This window comes from Tachypleus tridentatus, chromosome 4 (genome assembly GCF_004210375.1).
Source record: "Tachypleus tridentatus isolate NWPU-2018 chromosome 4, ASM421037v1, whole genome shotgun sequence".
NCBI classification, from domain to species: domain Eukaryota; kingdom Metazoa; phylum Arthropoda; class Merostomata; order Xiphosura; family Limulidae; genus Tachypleus; species Tachypleus tridentatus.
The window spans coordinates 10,028,315-10,054,859 of NC_134828.1; the positions used below are offsets into that span (position 1 = coordinate 10,028,315).

General features: G+C 35.6%; 1 protein-coding gene across 3 annotated transcripts; it reads left to right on the forward strand.

Annotated features, from left to right (window-relative positions):
- Window positions 1-227: 227 nt before the first annotated feature.
- Window positions 228-4,309, forward strand: LOC143248548 (uncharacterized). Of its 3 annotated transcripts, none has more exons than XM_076496983.1 (3): window positions 228-411; window positions 2,558-2,749; window positions 3,438-4,309. In XM_076496983.1, the coding sequence occupies exons 1-3, from the start codon at window positions 400-402 to the stop codon at window positions 4,035-4,037; spliced, it is 804 nt and encodes a 267-aa protein (XP_076353098.1). In that variant the 5' UTR covers window positions 228-399; the 3' UTR covers window positions 4,038-4,309. The 3 variants fall into 3 exon arrangements, with proteins under 3 accessions (XP_076353098.1, XP_076353097.1, XP_076353099.1); XM_076496982.1 differs by lacking the exon at window positions 228-411 and adding an exon at window positions 1,269-1,795; XM_076496984.1 differs by lacking the exons at window positions 228-411; window positions 2,558-2,749 and adding an exon at window positions 2,758-2,937.
- The last annotated feature ends 22,236 nt before the right edge of the window (window positions 4,310-26,545 follow it).

A 26,545-nucleotide genomic window follows, 5' to 3' on the forward strand; every position in this document is an offset into this window, starting at 1 on the left:
GGAATTACACTGGTTTAACAAATAAATATAACAAGAAAATAAATAAATGAATAAAATAACACTTGCGTTGAAACACGTAATTGTAAAACTAACCAGAATAGTTCCACTATCAGTGGATTTCTTACGAATAGAATGCTGATTTAAGAACTAGAAGATCTATGGCACGCAGAAACAATACTTTATTTATTTATTTTTGCCATGGACACGTGCAGATTTAAATGATCTTTAAAAAGAGATCATTTGAAAAAAACACTTCTAAGACAGGCTTCATTCCTTTACTTTATATTTGCATGTTGGCATTTAACTGAAACAATTCCAGAGAGTATATAAACGGCTTGTAAATCCTGGTAACAACAAGGCGAGTTTAGGGAGAAACTATTCCGAACAGAGCCTGGAAAGATGACTAAAACGGTTTGTTTGTTAAATTTTCGTCACATGTTCTATATTTGTTTATTATTTAAACATCTGAATCTATTCTGCTTAGTTCTAAGCTACATTTTAACGTTTCCTTTGCGGTTACCCTTACTTTGGTATTTTAATGTATTTTGCAGTGTTATTCTACAGTTTCTAAACACTTCGGCTTTTCCCTCTTATCTTTTGCTATTAAACATTCAATATTAAGAGATACACACTAATTGAGCTTTTTACAGGCATAGCTAAACAACATGTAAATAATCAACAGGATTCAGTGTAGGGTTTGTACACATTTGTCTAAGACTTCATGACGACAGTAAATTTAGTTTCCCGCATATTATATGGTGGTCGCCCACGGTCGGTAGACGTCGCTGCGAGAGTGAGTAAAGGTGTGTGCCGAACATTTCCGGGAACTTGGCAGAGGGTTTGTCCGTGTGATATCTAACACGAGGTGCCTCAAAATCGAAACACTGACTCTTATTGTTGTAATATGAGTTACTAATTTGATACAACTGACTTATCTCTTTTTTACATAGGCGATAACCAGTCACCGCTCAAATTACCGGCCAAATAGAGCTCTTATAACATTCTTTCTTAGCATCTGGATGGATAGATTCTGTATTGTTAAAGTGTAAAGTCGTTAAGGTTTCGTTGTGCAGAAAGTTTGTTTGTTTGTTTTTGAATTTCGCACAAAGCTACTCGAGGGCTATCTGTGCTAGCCGTCCCTAATTTAGCAGTGTAAGACTAGAGGGAAGGCAGCTAGTCATCACCACCCACCGCCAACTCTTGGGCTACTCTTTTACCAACGAATAGTGGGATTGACCGTCACATTATACGCCCCCACGGCTGGGAGGGCGAGCATGTTTAGCGCGACGCGGGCGCGAACCCGCGACCCTCGGATTACGAGTCGCACCCCTTACGCGCTTGGCCATGCCAGGCCGGGTGTGCAGAAAGAAATATTCACGCCTACATTTGGTTATGAAAGTTATTTTATAATTTGATAGCTGTGAGTGTACAGAGAATTGGATCATTTGTCTGAAGAAGGTCTCGTTCGGTGTCCTTTTGTCTTAATAGGGCTGCTAGTCAAATATTACGGCAGGATTTTTTGTTTTGAAATTCGCGCAAAGCTACTCGAGGGCTATCTGTGCTAGCCGTCCCTAATTTAGTAGTGTAAGACTAGAGAGAAGGCAGCTAGTAATCACCACCCACCGCCAACTCTTGAGCTACTCTTTTGCAAACGAATAGTGGGATTGACCTTCACAAGTTAACGCCCCCGCGGCTGAAAGGGCGATAGTGTTTGGTGCAACGGGGATTCGAACCTGCGATCCTCAGATTACGAGTTGAGTGTCTTAACCATTTGGCCATGCCGGGCCACATTATGGTAGGAAACTCATATATTAACCTTTTTTTTTTTCATTATTCCAGTAGTTAAATACTTTTAACGTCAATGCCTTTTACAGATCAGTAACACGATCTTACCTAACAAGCTTTATTATAAAATGTTGGTAATCCTGCTTATCCGACACGTTTCTTTCAATGACTGAAGATTTATCTTCGGTGTTTCATTCCCCTTCAAAATGTTATAATCACATTCTAGACATCATAACACAAGCAGAATAATAAAATAACAGTATTATAGATTCTGTATAAAAGACACCAGTCTTCTTATCGGGTTTATTTCAAGGCTATAAATAGAACATTCCGTTTTCTGTAAGTTACAAATACATTTCGTCATCTTTAAATGTATATTTATGTGTATTTTTGTTAGTATTTACCCTACTTGTTTTGCAACAAGATAGAATATTCATGACAAGGTAAAACTGTATTATTTCTTCTATGTATTGAAAAGTATTCTATGTATTCTGAGTATTGAAAAGGAATATTATTCTTGACGACGAGAAACTCACTTGAAATAAAAAATGTGTCTCCGAATGGCTGTTATAGGTATTAACACTTTTATTGATAAGCAGAGAACAACGTTTCGACATTCTTAGGTCATCTTCAGGTCGAAACGTTGTTCTCTGCTTATCAATAAAAGTGTTAATACCCATAACAGCCGTTCTGAGATACAAAATGAATATTATATTTGTCTCTTTATTACGTTCTGTTGGTCGTTTATGATACATACCCATATATGTTTCAGCTCACGTTCGTGTTGTTGTTGTTCGGCACTGGCGCGGTGATTGGCGCCACTGATGACTCCACCTCCTCAACTCCCGAAGAGGATCACCTGCAAGCAGAAGCTACTGGTTACGGTGGAGGTGTCTTTGGTGGTGGTGGTGGTGGTGCTGGTGGTGGTGGAGGACTCGGACGTCTCGTTGCTCTTCCTATTCAGGTAAGTATCCAAGGATTTATATAACATGTTATTAGGAACAGTTTATGTGCTGTAAAACACGAATTCTTCGATGGGACAGAGCTAAGTCTATAGACTTACAACGCACAGGTCCGAGGTTCCATTCCCCACGGTGGAAACAGCAGATAACTCAGTGTGGATTTGCTTCAGAAACCTCCGTTAAATACGATGTGAGGATATTTACGTGTTTGTTGTGTTTCATCTCTTAAAGACTTACACTTGTAGAAGAACTATTCTCTATGTCCACCTTTTTAAATTTAAGCTTTCCACACATCAAAAATTTGAGAATCGTTTGTAATCAGTTTGAGTAAGACAAAAAGAAGAAAGAGGACTCAATATGTGTTAGATGTTTTGTGTTGAATATGTGTTTGATATTTTGTATTGACTATGTGTTAGATATTTTGTGTTGAATATGTGTTAGATATTTTGTGTTGAATATTTGTTAGATGTTTTGTATTGAATATGTGTTAGGTATTTTGTATTTGCTAAGATTAACAATTATTTTCAGCTTTGTTAATTTTGAATTTGAAATGACTGTATGAAACCAGTAAGAAGTAGATTTATTTTTGCAATACTTGTGTTAGTGCTGCTAGATATTAACTACGATGTGTAACAAATTAATTATGAATATATTATTGAAAAAATAAACTGTTCTTATGAACATATATAGGCACAACCAGTACAAGTGAGTGTAATACCTGGAGGAAGCGGTTTGGGTGGAGGTGGTGGTTTTAGTGGCACTGGCTTGGGTGGAAGTTTCTACAGTGGTTACGGTGGCCTTGGAGGAGGATTCGGTGGTGCTGGTGGAGGAGGATTTGGTGGTGCTGGTGGTTTTAGCGGCACTGGCTTGGGTGGAAGCTTCTACAGTGGTTATGGTGGCCTTGGAGGAGGATTCGGTGGTGCTGGTGGAGGAGCAATTGACGGTTTCGGAAGAGGAGGACTTGGTAGATTTAGAGGTGGTGGTGTGACGGTTCTTGCTCTTCTCGCTGTACCTATTACTTTGCCAGTTACAGGAGTCAGTGGTGGAAGCATTGGAGGAGGTGGTTTAGGAGTTGGAGGATTGGGAGGAGGTAGTTTAGGAATTGGAGGATTGAGAGGAGGTGGTTTAGGAATTGGAGGATTGGGAGGAGGTGGTTTAGGAATTGGAGGATTGGGAGGAGGTGGTTTAGGAATTGGAGGATTGGGAGGAGGTGGTTTAGGAATAGGAGGATTGAAAAAAGGTGGTTTGGGAGGCAGTGGATTCGGAAAAGGTGGCTACGGTTGGGACTAAGTCACCTAAATATGCATAAGTAAATTCCACATCTTTAATGAAGTAACCAATCTTTTGAATCGTCTATTTGTGTGGAACATGTGTTAGAATGGTCTGTTCATTTGAAGGCTCTTATTAAATTGTAGTTTAGTGTTTACTTTAAAACAATAAAAATATTTGTTTTATGAATGTTCTGTCTTCTTAAACGACGTAATAGTTTGTAAAGTCTTTTTTGTTCTGTAAGGCAGATGTAAGATGTGTTCTGGCATGATGTTAATAAACTTTTATTGGTATTAGTGGAGTAAGGCTTTTACTGAGAATTAAAAAAAACACGAAACTTTCAGCACAAAATGGCTTCCTGAGAAAGCTGAGACAGAGATTCGTCTAACCACAAAATTTGGCTGAATAGTTACAATGATTTTTAGTTTTGTTTTTGAATGTTCACGCATTACTAGAAGGCTTTCTGCACCAGCCATACATAATTTTAAATTGATAGACTAGAGGTATGGCAGTAGCTGATTAATGGCATCCGTCACAAACTCATGGATTACTATTGTCTGATAAAATAGTGAGATTTTATAGTGAGCATCCCTTCTGTGAGACATACTGACTTGCCTTGTATTTAATGCCTGTTTTATGTTATATGTAATCCATTCTGCGATACACAAGTTAAATGATAAAACCAAACACTCCATTTTTCCACCACATTAACCCTAATTTTGAAATTTTGACCAGAGAAAGCGGGCTATCAGTCAATAGTACTCGATGCATACACATCTACACTAAATCGATTGCTTGAAAATTTATAACATGTCTAGTGGCCTATCATAGCTCAAACCTTGGACATTTCATACGCAGCCCAGCATGCTAATCATAATCACGTTAATTTTATGCTTGTAAGCTTTGCAGTTATAAAGTATTACTATAATGACTGTTAGAGAAGACTAGTTAGACTGTTAGAGTTATAATATGTAGAATAGATTTTTACAGATGTTGTAGGGGCCAGCGGTTTGTATTTCTCGCACATCCTCTAAGCTTTGATGAAGTTGTCTTTTCCACCACTATGTAGCACTTGTAAGTTTGTTGGATTATTTTAAGTTAGTTACATACTTTTAATTCTGATACTGAAAAAATAATACTATATTTGGATGATGTATAACACATTGGATTTGACGAATAATTTTGAGCTTCTAACTTCCTATCTGGCGAAAACCGATTTTATAATACTGGATCTAGAAGAATCTGGGCCCGGCATGGCCAAGTGGTTAAGGCGTTCAACTCGTAATCCGAGGGTCGCCGTTTTGAATTCCCGTCACACCAAACATGCTCGTCCTTTTAGCTGTGGGGGCGTTATAATGTGACTGTCAATCTCACTGTTTGTTGGTAAAAGAGTATCCCAAGAGTTGGCGATGGGTGGTGATGACTAGCTGCCTTCCCTCTAGTCTTACACTGCTAAATTAGGGACGGCTAGCACAGATAGCCCTCGAGTAGCTTTGTGCGAAATTCCAAAACAAACAAACAAACAAACAATTTCAGCAAAGTATGAAAGTCAGTAGAGTAAATCACCATTCACAAGAGTAGAGAAATCTACTGTGGTACTTTTGTGCTATTAAAAATCACCATTCACAAGAGTAGAGAAATCTACTGTGGTACTTTTGTGCTATTAAAAATCACCATTCACAAGAGTAGAGAAATCTACTGTGGTACTTTTGTGCTATTAAAAATCACCATTCAAAAGAGTAGAGAAATCTACTGTGGTACTTTTGTGCTATTAAAAATCACCATTCACAAGAGTAGAGAAATCTACCGTGGTACTTTTGTGCTATTAAAAACTCACTGAATTAGTTGTAGAAAACCACGTAGACACAACGTGCAACAACAAACTCGACAAATGATGAATAGTGTGCGTTGCAGTTTCCAATTAACGTACTATACGTTGGACAAATTATTTTTCCACTTTATGAACATTAGTAAAACACCGAATTTTTTCAATGGCGCAAAACTATGAATTTATAGAAATTCTTTATAGTGTATAAATGAAGCGCTTGAATTAATTTCAAAATATCGTATAACATACTCAATAATGTATTTATTACTACTGTCTAGGTTTCAGTAAAATATTTGTAGCCTTTTCTGGTTTGTAAAACTATAACCAATAATGATAAGGCTGGAGACAATGTTATAAATATATACATTGTTTACTTTTGTAAAATGAAGAGCTTATGGTGCTAGTGAAGAAGAACCTAAAACTTTTTAGGAAGCGAAACCCCAGCTTTCAAGCATTAACTTAAAAACAGCCCTACAACCTTTGCAGGAGGTTATTTAGTAGACGTGCACAGATTTTAGTGCAGTATACTTAGTCGTTCTTGTTATAGGCTTCGGTGCTTGAATGTCTTCCAAGAGAAATTTGATCAGTAGCGATGAATAGCTGATAAAACTTAAACAACTCTGCTATGACTTACATAGGAACTGATTTAATAGGTTTGTCCAGGTTTGAATAAAATATGTATAGCCATTTTTTCTGTAGAATTGTAAAACAAGAATAATATGTATAATAATATGAAGAATAGAGTGTAACATATACAATAATATTAAGAAATCACAGTATCATTGTGTAGCCAATAACACATTTTTTTTCCCAATTGATCCACGCCCATTGTGCAGTTTCGTGCTTAGTAAACACTAAACCAGCACAGAGTTGCCTAGTTTACGACACTGATCAACATATTTGGATCAGCGAGGAGAATGATATTCCAGATAATCCAATATGTGGTGATAGTTAAAAGAGAGAGAAATGTATTGAGTGACAAGAGTGTGTCGAACCTTAAACTTTCCCATCCGCAGTCCAGAACGCTAAACTGCGGCTCAAAAACTTGTACACACACACATTTACATATACAGATGGATAGTATAATCGAAACTCAGTACAACTGTCATTTGAACGATAGGTAGAAAAAAATATTTGAAATAGATTACATTTATAAAATCATAACCCAGCTCAATGTGATGCGTGTTCCTTTTATCCGTTAACATGTAACAGGTGTACTATTTGCTTAAGTAATGACCTAGATCATTAACACTTGTCACGTGCCGGTTTTATAAACATTACAAACTGTTTTGGTATCTTACTGCACATTCCAAAAATAAAACGTGCACTTCTGTACCACAGAGAAAATATCAAATACAAACTCGACAGTATTTTATTGTATACCCCTATGTAAAGTACAAACAAACCAGTATTTCAATGTATACCCCTATGTAAAGTACAAACACACCAGTATTTCAATGTATACCCCTATGTAAAGTACAAACAAACCAGTATTTCAGTGTATACTCCTATGTAAAGTACAAACAAACCAGTATTTCAGTGTATACTCCTATGTAAAGTACAAACAAACCAGTATTTCAATGTATACCCCTATGTAAAGTACAAACACACCAGTATTTCAATGTATACCCCTATGTAAAGTACAAACACACCAGTATTTCAATGTATACCCCTACGTAAAGTACAAACAAACCAGTATTTCAGTGTATACTCCTATGTAAAGTACAAACAAACCAGTATTTCAATGTATACCCCTATGTAAAGTACAAACACGCCAGTATTACAATGTATACCCCTATGTAAAGTACAAACAAACCAGTATTTCAGTGTATACTCCTATGTAAAGTACAAACAAACCAGTATTTCAATGTATACCCCTATGTAAAGTACAAACAAACCAGTATTTCAATGTATACCCCTATGTAAAGTACAAACAAACCAGTATTTCAATGTATACCCCTATGTAAAGTACAAACACGCCAGTGTTTCTTTGGTAAACTTTTATGTACTGTATTAATACATCAGTGTTTCAGACAGAGATTCATATGAAAAGCATCTATTGGTTTCATATACCACGTTTTCTCTGTGTTCTTTTATACACAACAGAATAGAGTACCACATAAGACTACATTTCGTTTTATTTTTACTACGTTGTGCATGAAGACAGCTAGTTTTTGTTGTTGTTTTCGATCAGAAAAAGGTGTTAGATAAATTAGATGCAGAAGGACAAAGTCAGATCAGCTCATTGTTGAGAATAAGCTGAGTGGTTATCTTCAATCCACTTCTTCTTGAGGAAGTCCACTATCACAGTACTTAAATGTTAAAAATATATTCTTCAAGAGGGGGTGAAGTAGAAGGCTTACACATGTATCAACACCTACACGAGGAAAGAGCTGTCTCGGTCTGCCAAGTGCGCTCCATACGTCAGACTAGCAGTATCAGAGTCGCTGATAACTCAATAGTCGATCAAGTGGCGCGTTTTTACCCACCTTTAGCCAGCGCTACATCTGACAAGCGCAATTATCTAGATAAACTCGTGTTATTCGGCCTCTCCTTAACGAAACCGCTATCATCACCACAATGGCGCTGGACAGAGAAACACAGAGTCTTCTGATAAATTATTTCATTTTGATTGTTCTGCTGGCTATTCTGTGGGTGTTATACTTCGGGGTAAGTAGTTATGTGTTTATTGATAACTCTATAAACAAATTCCACAACTTTCTGTGTTATGGCTTTGTTTGCTTCAGATATCGATGTAAATTATTTGTACCAGGGCCTTTCCTAACTTTAAATTAACAAACAAGAGGACCCACTGTCAGCTCTTGGGATACTCTAAATGCATAGAGGAATTTGACCGTCACTATTATAAAGCGCCTACGGCTCCAAAGTGTTGTGATTAGTGCATGATGCTTCTTTTGTTGTTTTGTTTTTGCGATAATGGGTCATGAAACCATGGATCAACAGTCCGAAACACTAATCACTTAGGAGACGTTGCTTCTCTCGATTTTGACACAAATCCTTTTCGGATATCGATTTTATTCGTGGTCACTTGAGGCAATATAACTACCAATTCTCTTAGTATGATACATTTAGAAATAAAGTGTTAGTGGATCAGTAGAGGTTTTGTGATGACGTAAATGAGTTTGATGAAAGTACACCCCCACTTTTAACAAACGTACATTATTAACACTCTGTTGAATAGAACAAAAAACATAACAATGAACAATGGAATGGCGTGTGATATATATATATGCATTCTGATTTTGTGTTTAAGATAAGTGGATTTAATTCTGAGAAAAGAAAGATAAAGAAAATGCTGTTATTGACTAGAGTGTATGTCACAGACTAATATCGAATCACTGAAAAACAAAGTGAAAAGGTTGAAGAATATTTCCTGATGATCAGTAAGGACTGGAAAGGAACAATGTTTCACAATGATCAACGAGGACTCAAAGGAATAGTATTTTATGATGACCAGCGAGGACTGTAAGAAAAAGTATTACACGATCACCAACGAAGACTGCAGAGAACAGTAGTTCACGATGATAAACGAGGACTGTAAGAAGCAGTATTACACGATGATTAACGAGGATTGAAAGGAACAATATTTCACGATGACAGACGAGGACTGTAAGAAACAGTAGTTTGTAATGACCAGCCAGGACGGTAAGAAACAGTATTTTATGATGGTCAGGGAGGACTGTAAGAAACAGTATTACACGATTACCAACGAAGACTGTAGAGAACAGTATTACACAATGATCAACGAGGACTGTAAGAATGGTATACATGTAAAAACGGCTGGTATGGAGAGAGAAAGCTGTATGTAGAGGAGCGAACAACGTTTCGACCTTCTTCGGTCATCGTCAGGTTCACAAAGAAAGAAAGACGTAACTGACGTTGTTCGCTCCTCTACATAGAGTTTTCTCTATCCATACCAGCTGTTTTTACATATATATATTTCTCTACAAGTGAGTTTTCTCGTCATCACGGATTATTGTAAGGAATGTTATTTTACAATGATCAACGAGGACTGAACAGGACAGTATTTCACGATAACGTCTTTATATAATAACGTGATAGTTACGTACAGTCTCAAGAAACACACACTATTTTTTAGCTGAGTGTTTTATCCAAAAACCTTTCTTTGTAATTTGGACTTGACTTTTCATACACAGATAATGCACATAATGTTTAAACATTTCGAACTTGTTAGGTGGTATAACACAAAAGTTATTTTTGATACATTTCACCAACTGCTTCGTTTGTTGTTTCTTGTCAATAAATACAGTTCACTTTATATGTAACTTTTTGTGTGTGTGCCAACAGACAATTGGGTAAGAGTTTATTTGTTAAAGTAGAATATATTATTATTTACACAAACTGCTACAGCGAACATTCCATACGTTAGTAACTAATATGATCCGAGGGTCTGTGGTTTATGTCTTGTTACCGCAAAATCACGTTTCGTACTTTGGAACCGTTACCACGATATAATAGTGCCAGTTCAATCTCTTTAATTAATTATTGTAACCCCAAAAAGATGGCGCTGGATGCTATTTCAGCCTTTCCTTAGTGTATCCTTCAAAATTATAGGCAGATAGCACGGGTAGTTTTGCACAAATATCCAAGACAAACAAATACAAACATAAAGAAGACGTTCCACGACAACCGTTTTGAATCACGCTCTCACACTAACAATGCTCGCCCTTTCACCGTGGGTGCGTTATAAGTGACGGTCAATCCCACTATTCGTTGTTAAAAGAGTAGCCCAAGAGTTGTCGGTGGGTGGTGATGACTAGCTGCCTTCCCTCTAGTATTACATTGCTAAATTAGGGACGGCTAGCGCAGATAGCCATCGTGTAGCTTTTTTGCGAAATTTAAAAAATAAACAAACCAATCACGCTGAGACGTATTTCGTTCTAGGAGAACGTTGTTTGAAAACTCAGAGTCTCACTCATTCGAGAACTACAAGAATGTGACCCTGAGCTCAGCAATGAAAATACGACCGTGGCCTGCGCAGCTGTTTCGCAACTGCGGGCATCACTTGAATGATTTTTACTAAAATCTCTTTTACTCAATCAACCAATCTAGTAAAATATCAGTGAAAAAGACGGGGTTCTTTCTAAACAATCGGTTACCTACCCTCACTTGTATCAACCAATCTAGTAAAGTATCAGTGAAAAATACGGGGTTCTTTCTAGACAATCAGTTACCTACCCTCACTTGTATCTCTAGACGGAAGTGTATACGTTTGAGAAACGAATAAATATCAAACATATGTTATACTCATGCTCCAAGCATTCGCTAAATAGACAAAAATATGACGTATATATACATATCGTAAGAACGAAGTAGGTAAACGTTGACATTCGAAGTTGAAGAACAAAATAAAAATGGTTTGGTTTCTTTCGAATTTCGCGCAAAGCTACACGAGAGCTATCTGCGTTACCCGTCCCTAATTTAGCAGTGTAAGACTAGAGGGAAGACAGCTAGTCATCACCACCCACCGCTAACTCTTGGGCTACTCTTTTACCAACGAATAGTGGGATTGACCATCACATTATAACGTACCCACGGCTGAAAGGGTGAGCATGTTTAGTGTGACGGAGATTCGAACCCGGGACCTTCAGATTACGAGTCGAGTGCCTGAATCACCTTGCCATGCCGGGTTTCACATTAACACATGTTGGATATAATGGGGCAGAAAAATCTTAATTGCCAATGGATCACGGAATACAATAAAAATGTTTTTTATTGGATTGGATTAAAATAAATGTTTAACTCTTAACGACATACATTCATTAGTCTTGAACGATGTTGGAACATAAGATTATAGTAGCTACAGGTTTTATAAGTTAAAAAATCACCGAGAGTTTTACTTAATCTTCAAAAATGTGAAATTTAAAGGGTTCTTGTATATGACGTCATGATGCCAAGATAAAGCTGGACCTCAGGCTTGAAAGACAGAATTTGAATATTTTCTTTTTTGATTGTGTTCAACTCCAGTTTACATAATGCATATTTCGATTCCTCTGTTCGAAACTTATTTCTTTAAAATTTCATTCCGAGAAAATATGAATATTTTCAGCTGTACAGAACCTGGAAAACATTCTGTAATTATTATTGTATCATTTTTGTTAAAGACATTTTTAAATAAAAGAAAGATATTTAGTTTTTTTTGTTTCTTTGGAAGGAATAATTTATTGAGCTATTTATAACACTGTAACAATGAAATGTCGAGAAAAAAGCAACAGTCTGGACTTACGTAGGATTTTTTCTATCGAAAGTATGTTTTCATTCTCCAAGAAAAGAAATACGCAAAATACCGTGTTGTACTATCAAAACTCACAGCAATATGATTCCCTACGCTTGTTTCAAGTGGCGCTGCTGTCTTGGTCATTATTTTAACATTACTTGTTGAGAGGGTATGACGTTCCCGTTTGATTAATTAGTTTAGGCTTACCATAGTAACGCGATAACTTGTAATTAATACTGGTTTCAATCGATACATCCTGTTTAAAGTAGAAGACTTAAATATTAGTATTGTTCAGCAACTATTTAAACAGGAATCATATTCGGGACCACATCAGAAACTGTGCCTTAACACAAGTTTGTTTTCTTATCAATGTTTATTTTTGTGTAGGCCTGATACGTAAGCTTATGGTAGGTGTTAGGGAAAAAATAAAGTTACATACACACATATACGACAAGGACTATTATTTGAAAATACAGCCAAATCTAAGCTACTTTTTAAAAGTTACAGTTTAAACGTCGAAACCTGGCGGAAACATATTACCCGCAAATGTTTATACTTCCACATATTTCCATTGCAGATTCAAAATCAGAGGAGTATACTATTAAATTGTTCTTGCACAAGTCACTGATCGAGAGGCCTTTTGTTATCAATTCCAGAACTCGTCTGTTAGGCCGTGGAATCTATAGATAAATATGCGGTAACAGAGATATTTTTTCCACGAATTTTAAGCTTTCTGGTTTGTAATGTTTAGTCGAGTTCTAAATGTCTTCTTGGTCCTTGACTCGTAAGATCGTAGAAGAAAATAGGTCTGTAGTTAACGTTATTTTAGCTCACATTTTAGGCTGCTGTTGGTTTTACGCTATTTTCAGAGGCGTATAAACAATCGATATGTGTGTGTGTGTGTATATATATATATATGTAGGCGTCGCTAGTGGCCAGTAATCACACCTTTCAAATAAACAGACAAATTAACGGAGCATAACAGATGGAGTAAACGTTCTTAATACATTACTGCTACTTTTATAACTTGTTTTTTTTTTTTTTTTTGTAGGGCTAAGACATAGAGGAAGTACTGTCTAGCTGGCACTGACATAGTTTATTCTTTTTCAGAACTGAGACATTCGAATAAAGGGATGATATACCCATCAATTATTTTTATTTAACCGCAAAGACATAAGAACCCTACTGTCTAATTCGTAGTCATAAATTATCTTAAAAAGGCCGTGATGTCTATTTGGTACATTTGTAAGTTATTTTCCTTAGAAGCGAAGTGGGAACAATAAAGTCACGGAAAATCCAGGAGTTTGTTTGGGTGATTTGAGGTATGTTTATTATGAAATAAAAAATGTAAACAGCACGTGCTTGAGGGACGTTATCTTTCCAACTTTACACTGAAGAGGGACACATTTTGAAGTCTTGAAATAGAAGGTGACTCTGAAGGCAAAAAGTTTATTAAAAGTTTTGGAAATGAACGGAAAAATTCAGTCCTCTGAAAGCGTATACTTAGCAGAAAACTTTCAGCGCGTGTAATCTAATAACATAATTTTAGAAGTATTCGTCAACTGACGTCATAAGAGTGAAAAAATATATAGAAATTCCTCCATGGAACGTAAGGTCGAACCTGTCCAAACCTTTCTCATTCCGAGATGACACATAGGACACGGTGCTGAATTTCGGCTCAATTAGCCCAACAAACCTTCTGTTCATGGGGCTGGTTATTTTACAGTAATCTCATTTTTTTTTTCGATTTCAATGTTCAAGTGTATAACTATATGTAATAGTTCAACACAACTAGAAAAAAATAAGAGACCTCTTTTTAGAAGGAAAGTGTATTGCGTCATTTCGTTACGTAACAGCTGAGGCTCTATATTGCTGTACACGTGCAGGTTAATGTCTTTCTCTGGCAGTTGTTTTGATGTAAAATTAATTAATTCGGAAGAAATAATTAGTCACCAAAGGTGTTCAAAAATTAAATAGTCTCTCTTTTCCCAACACGAGACTAAAGTTTATAGTTTTCTCATAGTTGTTGGAATACTCGAACTAATTGGGCAAGTTCTAATTGGGCTGTACATTTAAAAATATATATATGTACATAAAATCTTAAAGCTGGTAGGCACACATGACGGCGAAGTCGAGACAGGTTGCAAACTTCTATCAATAGAGCAACTATTGAAAGCTTCCATTGTGAATCGTGACGCTAAAAGCATTACGACACGGAAAATCGTAGATTAATGAAATTCACAATATTTTCTGTAATGTTTTGTCAGTTAGTCATGGGTATCTTTAAGAAATGTCTGTTATTAAATACATAGCTACAGAATGTGTCATTTGTACTGTGCCAATCACGGGTATCGAAACCCAATTTTTAATGTCGTAAGAATTAGCGACAACAATGTGAAGACCAGTAAGTTAATGTCACTAACACGGTTGTAGTTGCAAGACCATTCATAAACATTCAATCCGAAATAAAATCTAATGCATTTTTTTACTTACACTAAAACTGTCTAAAGACTTTGTCAGTAATAATTTACTATATTATCGTGTAACTTCAATTAAAACTTTCAGCAAAACAGAGTAATACAATGAAAAAAAAATGTTTATTAATAAAGTTCCTTTCTATGTACTTCAATTGTAACGGATTTCCTACAATTGTATATTTGTTTTAATATCTATGTTTGTTCCAGTTTAATATTTAGAAATCTACCTACCTAACTTATATCGTTAAATATATATTACGAAAGTCCTGCCTATTCTTTCGCCTATTCCAGCCTATGCTACAAATAATACACTATAAACCTCGGAAGCTTTAACTTTGATAAAGAGTTATTGTCCGGAAAACAACAGATATTTGACCAAGAATGTTTGTAGATTTCGAACATTATGAACCATTTAACTTCAGTGAATTAACTACGGGAACCAGTATTTGTACGGGGACACTATTTTCGTTGGTAAAAAAAAAGCACATGTGTGAACAAGCTAATTAGCTTTCTGTCAAGTATACTTGTGCATCACCATAGAATTAATTCGCTCCTCGTAAACCGTCGATAAAATATTCAGTTGCAGACCAGACAGAAGACACAGTATTGTTTGTAAGGTTGTAAAACTTTAGTATATAAATCATTATCTTTTAATAACCGTTATTATAAATTATATTACTGTTTGTATGTTGAAATATATTTGTGTTAAGAAAGAAAAATGTGTGTATCAATTTGTTGGCAAGTGTTTTAAGTTTGATACACATTGGATTCAATTAACTTTTAAACTCAAATGAAAATTCCCGGCTATTTGGAAACGTTACAATAAATTGGGAACTCGTCTGGGATAAATCGCGATACGTTTGTTTTTTGTTTGTTTTTGAATTTCGCACAAAGCTACTCGAGGGCTATCTGTGCTAGCCGTCCCTAATTTAGCGGTGTAAGACTAGAGGGAAGGCAGCTAGCCATCACCACCCACCGCGAACTCTTGGGCTACTCTTTTACCAACGAATAGTGGGATTGATCGTCACATTATAACGCCCCCACGGCTGAAAGGGCGAGCATGTTTGGCGAACCCGCGACCCTCAGATTACGAGTCGCACGCCTTAACACGCTTGGCCATGCCGGGCCTCGCAATACCTAACACATCTATATGGAAATTATAATACCTAAGGAAACTACATGTCCTAGTAACCATGTGGATATTAATGACAGAGGAAACTTATTGGTGTTTAATATTAATACGTTTGTATGATTTGATACAAGGCTTCTTGAAAAGAGAGAATATTCAGTGAAACGATTCGAACTCGCACCGTACAGATTGTGCCCTAACCACGCTGCCATTCTCAGATTGTGCCCTAACCATGCTGCCATTCTCAGTTTTTTAGTTAACTTATGTTGTTATAAATGCACAGTATGTGATTCATCATCATCATTCATCTACCACTCGATTCCGTCAAGGAACATAGGGCCGCAGTCACTTGCGGTTTCATGAACAGGTATTTAGGTGAATAGGTTGTTAGCCCACTGCACCGAGCCGTCCCTAAGCCCTAAGCCGTTAGCACTGTAAGACTAGAGGGAAGGCAGCTAGTCATCACCACCCACCAAGAGTAGCCAACTCTTAGGCTACTGTTGTACCAACGAAAAGTGGGATTGACCGTCACATTATAATGCCCCCACAGCTCGGAGGGCGAGCATGTTCGGCGCGACTCGGGCGCGAACCCGCGACCCTCAGGTTACGAAGCGCACGCTTTAACGTGCTAGGTCCTGCCGGGCCCCAGTATGTGATTACTGATATTATAAAATAAATTTTAAATGTTTTTTTAATATTTAAAGCTGGAAAAGCGCATGAAATTAAGATCTAGTAAATTCGATTATTACTGGTAAATTAGTTATAAATATGAGTAACCAGTGAGACAGGTATTTAATTAGAAGCTATTGAGTTCAGTAAATGATTCAGATCGGCGTTAGTAGTGAGACTCGTCACACGTGTTTAGCTACAGCGTCATCAGTGAGTTAGTTACGTATTTGTTTATCGCTCGGAGCGCCAAGTAGGTAAATTAAGCGTTAGTTTCGTAGTTTCTATTGCGAAATGAATTTGAAGGCTAATATTTATTCATGGGGAAAAAGTATTTAAACAAAAAGGATATCGAGAAGAACTAGAGAGAAAATAAGAATGAATCATAATATTTAATAACAAATTAAATAAAGATCCTGAGTGAAGACAAGTTCCTCGTAATTATTGGGTGCATACAGAAGGATTACAACAACACGTCTGAGTTTTACAGTTGGACACCAGCAAAATAAAGAAAAGTTGTGATGACAAAGTCAAAGAAATACAAAAAAAAAAAAAAAACAAACCATAGAGACAGCAATGACAGAATAAAACATCCGGAAAATGAATTGATGAATGCAAGTATTGAACACCACTTTTCATATCCGCCGAAGAATCCTATCATAAACACCATCTACTACAAAATATAGAGTAGGAGGAATTATTGTTCTACATCTGTTACCACCATTTCTGTGGCATCTTTTAATAGAGGACCTTCCTGAAATACTCCGAACAATTCATTAGGAAGTCTAGTTTCAAAATGTAACTTGACAATTAACGTCACCTAGTTCAAAAACCGACAGACAATGATGAAAGAGTGTCATAGGAGGCTTACCCGGCTTGAATCAAAATCATTTTCAGAGTAAACAAACGGGATAGTGAACATCAAGGTATTATTTTTGCTACCCATTTAAAAGGACCAACTTTAATGACATTAAGTACATTTTCAGAACATTGGCCTATCGAAGCATATGGTATGTTCCCTCAGAAATAAACCACTTCATTATGTTTATAAATCGTTGTTTACAAATTTATTAAAATGACACAAGTTTGAAACCAGTTATTCATTGAATCAAGAATAGAGCTAAATAACCTTTAAGGTGAAGAGTCGCTCCATATAGCCCAAAATACAGATGTATTGGGTATAGCATGATACATTGTGCTTACAAAAGGGCTTGTTATGTCAGAAATTGGGAGATACCAGTGGACAGAGACCAGGGGCGTAGATTTTTTACACCCGATGGGGTGATGATTTTTGCAACCACTTATGTGGACTGTTCAATTTGTAAATTGGTAATCTCTGATTACGTGAACCTGAAAGCTGTAAACATGCAGTCACAGAGTAATCTTATTGCCACGATACTTGCATGTATACTTAGGCCTACTGACTGACACTTACGAACTATCGCTTAGATCGAAAAGCTTAGAAGCACGCCTATATTAAAGATGTACATTTCGGCTACTAAAAAAGCCTACATCTAGGCCTAATTATGTAATTCGATTGGTAAGAACACGAGAATCACAAGAACAAACACAAAATTTGTAGGCCTGTGATGCAATAAAACAATTCAACAGACCAAACTGTAGGGGGGATAATTGTATGCACCATACCCCCCACCTAAAATGAAGGGGATGTATCCCCCATCCCCCAGGATCTACGCCCCTGTCAGACACTATGACTACATTTTACACTTTCCAAGTATCAACGTTTCGAAGTATTACATCATCTTTGCAATTTTCCACGGCTGGAGACAACTGGAGAGAATAACAGATCATTTAAATACCGAGGCCTTGTAAACAACTCATTTGAAACGTGTAAACAATTGATTTAAAACGTGTAAACAACTGATTCAGTACGTGTAAACAACTGATTTAAAACGTGTAAACAACTGATTCAATACGTGTAATCAACTGATTTAATACGTGTAAACAACTGATTTAATACGTGTAAACAACTGATTTAAAACGTGTAAACAACTGATTTAATATGTGTCAATTGTATCGTGTGCGAAAAGATTCATGAACAAAATAACAATAATAACTACAGTCGTATTGTGTTGGAGCACCACTTGAGGGAGTTGCTGTGAACATTCTTGGTTCTTCGTCACAAAGTAACAGAGGAATGTGCACACCATGATTGTGATAGACTGTTTCACCAAATGGCTAGAAGCAATCGCTGTTCTTAACCACGAAACAGAAACTCTGACAATTAAATTCGTCAACGAATTTGTTTCAAGATTTGGTGTGCCTATGAAATTTCACTTAGATAAAGGAACGGAACGTTAAAGTTCCTACTTTGTGAAAATATATCAGATTCTTGTAATCAAAAATACTAGAACGAGAGCACTCTGACGGCGTGGTTAAGAGATACAGCGAAAGATTTTGATTATATGTCTTCCAATGCTTTTCTAACATAAATGTAAACGGATATCTGAGTTAAAAGTGTGCCTTAGTGATGATGGTATGTTGCATGTATTTTTATGTTTGGGGGAGAATCGTGTCATTGGACATTCTGTGCTCATATCCAATAGAATAGTTTTCACCAGAGTCTTACATAAAACATGCAGTGGTACTAAAGAACACAACATAGGTCATACAAATTTAAGTACGTGTTTCGAAGGCTTGTATTTGTTTTAAAAGAATGATGTGGTTCACAGAATACGTGGAGACGATTCAAGCCAATAGTCATCTAACGTGATCATCTTTGGAAATACGTTAATGAGAGAATGGTCAACTGGGTAAATTCAGAGAAAAATCTGTCAACAGAAAGTGAACTTGTTGATTATTTTATGTGATTATTAAAAGAAAGATACTGATTAACATGAGATTTCTTTATGTTTTTATGTGGTGATTCCAGGTAAAAACCACAGATACAGATTAACATGAGATTTCTTTATGTTTGTGTGTGGTAATTTCGGTTACAGGCCACAGACACTGCTTAACATGAGATGTCGGCCCGGCATGGCCAAGCGTGTTAAGGCGTGCAACTCGTAATCTGAGGGTCGCGGGTTCGCCAAACATGCTCGCCCTTTCAGCCGTGGGGGCGTTATAATGTGACGGTCAATCCCACTATTCGTTGGCAAAAGAGTAGCCCAAGAGTTGGCGGTGGGTGGTGATGACTAGCTGACTAGATCTTACACTGCTAAATTAGGGACGGCTAGCGCAGATAGCCCTCGAGTAGCTTTGTACGAATTTCAAAAACAAACAAACAAACAACATGAGATGTCTTTATGTTTGTACTTAGTTATTGTGGATATTAAGCCAGAGATACTGATTAACATAAGATATCGTTATGTTCTTACGCATTAAATCTGGTTACTAAGATTGAAATACTGGTTAACATGAAATGTATTTGTGTGCGTAGGTGGTGATTCTGATTAGTAAACCAGAGATACCATTTAACATGAGATGTCTTAATGTCTGTATGCAGTGATTCTTGTTACCCAGCTGGTATTCTGCTGGTTAACATGTAATAAGCAGTTTATTTAGGACATGAAAATAACTAATTTTTTTGTGTTTCTGCTTGTTTGTTATCGTAAACAACTTTAATTCGTTCAGTGAGATACAAACTGTTTAAAATTAAAATGACTTTAATAGTTAATTTATTGTTTAACAAACTAGTCATAGTACAATATGGAAACTATTTCCACAATGCTTTTATTGATAAAACATTTAATGTTTAATTTCTTATTTTAACAAATTCCGTACATCTTGACTAAACTAAAAAAGTGTCCATATGGTTGTTCTATTACTCATTCTGAGAAATTTTCGACTTCAACATTATTATTATTTTGATATTTTAAAAACTAATAATATTTAGATAAATTTAGATTTATGTTCATAATTAGGTACGTGCTCTGAGGGTCAAATACGCATCAAGTAATAGGAATATACTTAAATATTTATTTTATGGTAATCATTACGTTACTTACATAAGCTGCTGACTGAAACCCTGCCATCTAGTATCATATTTTACAATTAATGAATTCCCTAATAAAGTTAGAAACTGTACAAGGAAAGCTGTTTCTGAGAGTTTTATGAAGAAATATTGTAAATCTAACACAAAAAAGCAAACGTAGATATGTTAAAATTTGTATTGTAAATTGGACTTTCGGAAACCTTTGACCCTCTCCCTCCAAAAAAAAAAAAAATACAGTAAATTAAATGAAGAAAGTTGGATATTTTAAATTTAGACAAATACAGAAGAATATATATATCTATATATATATATACAAAACGAACCTTACGTCTAGGTTATATATATATTATATATATCTTTGTAGAGACACTAAAAATGTGGGATTCATAAAAACAAACAAACATGAAATTTTACCTGATTATTCAAATGATTTATTTATCGTCACATTTTTCTGAATAGAAAAGTAGATTCTTGTGTCTTATACGTTGTAATAAATGTGCTTATGATGCTCGCATAATTCTAAAAGTTTCAAAACCTGTTTTGATCTTTTCATGTCTTTACCGTATGTTTGCATGGTGCTGCTATCTAGTGGTGACATATAAAATCAATGCTGTAGTTATTAGTATGCATGAAGACGTTTTGAATATGTTCCCAAACGTTCGGAAAAAAATACCGTGTTCGTGTGGGTTCGGAAGTGATTAAAACAAGCGAAATTATTAAGTAACATTGTTATTGTAGATTTTATACGGTACAACACAACGTTAATCTATAACGAAACGAAACGAACTGATAAATTATTAAGTTACATTTTTGTTGTATATTTTACATGGTACAACCCGACTTTAATCTGTAACTGAAGCAACTTAGAAATTATTAATAACTGATTCTACACAAACTAATCGATCCTATGTGACAAAGTCAATAAAACTACTAATCCTCATAAATTAATTTACGATAAAATAAAAACTTTTAAATATTGAAGTAACTCACGGAGACTTTCTTATATACTTATGAGTTATGTAAGACAAAATCCTGAAACTTATTAATAAAGAAAACACAAAAGTAATTACTGAAGATGACGCAACGTCTAATAAATGCGTGCAGTAAATAAATTCGTGATTCTTTGGATCACCTTTTCCGAAAAATAAATCGATTATTAATATCTCGAAGTTTATTTTAAATTTGAAGCTTCTCGAAATTAGAGCTACCCATATAGTAAAAGGGGGAAGAAATGAGAGACACACCTTTCAAAACTACATCAACTTGGCTAATACGAATCTAAGAGGTTATATATACAATAACAGAGACAGTGAAAGAGCGCTACATGTGACGCTACATATAATCAAGGCACATGGTAATGTATCATGGGGCCAAAACAAACTGCAGGACACATATTATGGCATTAATAGGGGAGATACTTTAGTGAAACTCCATTTTACATAGTTTGAGCTGTGATGATCTGAGCCATCACACGTTTTCAGTGGATGTGCCTTTGCTTCTTATAACAAATTTCAAGGTAATCCATTAAAAATATACGAGATATAAAACCTCCAATTTTGATTGAATTTCTTAATTTTTTAGTTTTTCTTTGCATTAAAAGTATCGAAACTTTATTTGAGAGAAAAAACATTTTTTGATTGGTTGGATTGGTGTTTTATGCGCAAAGCAACTAGGCTATCTGCGCCAACAAAGTTTGTATATATATTTTTTCAAATTTTGTGCATTAATAGGTATTTATAACGTACAGTGAGGTGTCAAATTTGTTCTGAATATAAACCACATGTTCAAAATTGTTTCCCACCAGTGGCATAGTCATATGTCTGCAGACTTATGCTAGTAGCAACCAGGTTTCGATACCCGTGGTGGGCAGAGCATTTATAGCCTTTTGGGCCTGGCATGGCCAGGTGGTTTAGGCACTCAACTTGTAATCCGAGGGTCACGGGTTCGAATCCCCATCACATCAAACATGCTCGTCCTTTCAGCCGTGGGGTCGTTATAATGTGTGGTCAATTCCACTATTCGTTATTATGAGCCCAAGAGTTGGCGGTGGGTGGTGAGGACTAGCTGCCTTCCCTCCAGTCTTACACTGCTAAATGATGGAAGGCTAGTGCAGATAGCCCTCGTGTAGCTTTGCGCGAAATTCAAAAGAAACAAACAAAAACAAGGTGATCCAACAAAACCGCTCTAATATGAACAAAATGTTTGCATGCACCTACGTAAAAGTAACATGAGCAATTGATCTAAAATTTTTAAAAGAGTTTCACCGCAGGATAAAATTTGACCATTTTAAGTTTTTATCATTAGGATTAAAGACGGTTGATTTGGAGCGGTTAAAGGAAGCGGAGATACGTAAATATCGGTTAGGCCAAGCCGACTATATTAGTAGATTCTTGATCAAGTTTTTCACAAGAAACATACAGGTGGACAATTATTATTCATTGCCAGCTTTTAACCACAGATTTGCTAAATTTTATGAAATTATCCTAACCAAAGAGCATTTAGCTTCAGGTAAGATTAGTTTTAGATTGTAAATATTGAAAAATGCTTGATCCGGCGGTACCTAGTCCATGTGGGTGATGACAAGAAACTGTTAAACTGATTCTATGCGTTATTATATAGGATGGTTTTGTTTTAATTTCGCTGAAAGCTACGCTAGGGCTATCTGCGCTACCCATCCCTAAGTTAGCAGTGTAAGACTAGAGGGAAGGCAGCTATTCATCACCACCCACCGCCAACTCTTGGGCTACTCTTTTACCAACTATTAGTGGGATTGATAGGCTATAAAGCCCCCACGACTGAAAGGCAAGCATGTTTGGTGTGATAGGGATTCGAACCCGCGACCCTCAAATTACGAGTCGAGTACCTTAACCACCTGACCATGCCAGGCCTATTATAAAGGAAGTTATTAACACTATTTTACAGTGGCAAAACTACCACCATATATTTCGAAGAATCTGGCTGCTTCTATAAATTATAGGTCTGTTTCAAATAATAGGGTTGCAATCTTAAAGTTAAATTTGATTACGATATGGTGTCACTTTCTTACATGTAGTTTGTTGAACGAAAAACGTGTGCTGCCTAACTAATGAATGGATATTTGTTGTAAAATTATTAACAGTTGCTATATAAATGTAGCTACCAGTTGTTATTTCATTCATTAATGTTGAACGTTAAATCATTTCTTGATCACATGTATTTATCACACCAAAGGTGTTTTTGGTTATGACTAAAACTATGATACTGACTTCATGAAAAGAAATAGTAGTTTATTAATGTCTTTAATGAATGACTCACATCACGTGTCAAACCTACTCAACTTTGTGGATTGTTGTAGTCCGAAGTAGTTTTAAATATAGGACCTAAGGGGCCGTATAAATATTTCATTCATCTTCTAGGCATTCAAAACTTTTTCATTTTTTTTAATGTCTATGCCTCGCCAGAGAGACAAGCAGTGAAACATAAATATTTCATTCACTTCTAGCTATTATGGTACGTACATAAGGCAGTTTTGGAGTCAGTCCAAGTCACGCCGTAACAACAATCTGGGACCTAAATCTGATAACTGCACCAATGCACACTTAAAAAAGAACGGAATGACTTTGTTAACAATGTCAACGTGGAGTGAAACTGAACATGTTGTCACTAGCATCTAAATGATGTATTAGTCACTAATTTGGAAAAGGTGATAATAAAAATATTGGTTTATCTTTTACTTGGACGTCCATGTTAATTAAATTATTAATTTAAGTGTTATAACTTATTGATGCTAATGTTATCTTATCAAAATTGAATAGCTTCCTTTGCAATATATTGATTCAAATACTAAAATACAGACGTACGATTATAACACACAAAACTGTCTCTCTCTATATATATACATTTATATACACATATGTATCTAAAGTGTATTTTAACTTAAAAAAATTAAAACTAGCCCTCATTCTAATTTATTACATACAATTATTTTTAAACATGCTTAACCCCCTTTGAATCTTGCAAACTTCGTCAGTATTTACCCAGAAACTGTGGTCTGTAAAATGCCGGTATCACTGAATACACTGTTACCGATTAATTAAAGTATTTGTGTACTTGTTTAAGGTGGTAGGACTCCGTTACCATAAACTGTGCAGTTTAATAACTTGCATACGTACGGCATGCAGTATTAATATATTGTTACTATGGGCTATATCCTTTCTTCAGAAATATTTGCATATACATACCACTGACTGTTAAAGTAATTACATCCTATTGTCACCTACGTTATATTCGTGTAACTTTTTATATCGTTTAGTTTTGTTTGTTTTTTTAATTTCGTACAAAGCTACTCGAGGGCTATCTGTGCTAGCCGTCCCTAATTTAGCAGTGTAAGACTAGAGGGAAGGCAGCTAGTCATCACCACCCACCGCCGATCTTGGGCTACTCTTTTACCAATGAATAGTGGGATTGACCGTCACATTATAACGCCCCCACGGCTGAAAGGGCGAGCATGTTTGGTGTGACGAGAATTCGAACCCGCGACCCTCAGATTACGAGTTGAACGCCTTAACACACTTGGCAATTCGTAATTAAAGGCGTCTATGTGCACAGAGCTCTTTTGTAACTCTGTGAAAAGTTCTGAAAACAATTAAAAATTACGTTATCTGTAATTTTCTGTTAATATTTATCCAAGGAGTTCAAAAGAACTCAAAAGGTTTGGTAAGTTATGTTAAAAAAAAAGAAGACAAAAACGTTTTCATAAACCCATGGGAATTTCGACAGGGGCAAGCTATGCTATTACAAGTAAAACAGCTAATAAAGGTATGAGATTTCTTCACGTTTGGGGTTCAAAAAACGTATTTCTTTAAAATTAAAACCCGATAAAACTAGGAACGAAACGAAAAGATGGCAGAATGTTGAAGAATGCATTGTTCAAGGTATTTGACTGAAGTCAAGGGTCTTATTGTAGTTTTGTTTTTTGTTACAATAGAAGACAGTTAGGTTATACACGGAACACCAGGAGTAATAAGATCACACATAAGATTATATCCAGGAATAAGTCTTCTCCTGGTGGTACTTTTTTTCGTTTTCTTTTAATGGCAAACGATAGCAGAGTGGAAAAACAGTGAGGTATTCCTTTAGATATATACAAGCTTTTAAAGGGAACTTACATCAGCTTCTGGCTTTAATAGAGACAGTAGCACAATTTTAGGCAGTCCAGGTTTAGCAAGGTAAACTATGATTGATCCAGAAGTTCAGAGTTTGGTGATGAATTATATCATCCTAATTGTTCTGTTGATTATCTTGTGGATTTTGTATACATCGGTAAGTTGACATTTCATAAAAAGCCTTTTAATTTGTAGATTGTTAAAATCATCTTTCTAATAATAATGGGATGATAACTTTACAATATCTGTCGTGGGAGGTCTTTGGGGTCACAATTTTAAAACATTTGTTGTACGAGATCCATGGAATAAATTTTAAAACATCTAATGCAGGAAATTTATGGAATTAATTTTAAAATGTCAGTTGTAGGAAGTATATGGAATTATATTTTTAAGACATTTGTTGTACAAGATATATGGAATCATAATTCTAAGATATCTATTAAATCATTATTTTAAAACGTCTGTTATAGGAGATCTATCTAATCATAATTTGTAAACATTTGTTGTACGATATTATAGAATAATAATTTTAAAACGTCTCTTGTTGTAAGTCCATGGAATTAATTTTAAAACGTCAATTATAGGAGTGTCCATGAAATTAATTTTACAACCTATGCTGTAGAAGATCCATATACTCAATTTTAAAATGTTTCTTGCAAGAAGTCTATGGAATCAATTTTAAAACATCTATTGTAGGAAAACCATAGAATCGTAATTTTATAGCATCTGTTGTAGTAAGTCTATGAAATAAATTCTAAAACGTCTGTCATAGGAGATCCATAGAATCAATTTTAATACGGTTGTTTAACAGGGAATCTATAGAATCAGAATTTTAAAATGTCTGTTGTTGTAAGATCATGGAATCAATTTTAAAACACCTGTTGTAGGAGGTTTTTAGTTTCTCGATTTCTTGTCGTAAGTTTATTCATTTTTGCAGACAAGATATATATATATTAGTTTAATTTTTTTTCCTGAAGGCTTAGAATAGTAAAACAAAATGACAGCATAAGTCACAGCTTGGAAAACTGTAAGATTTGCCTGAAACTTCAGCTGTTCAATTGGATATGGTTC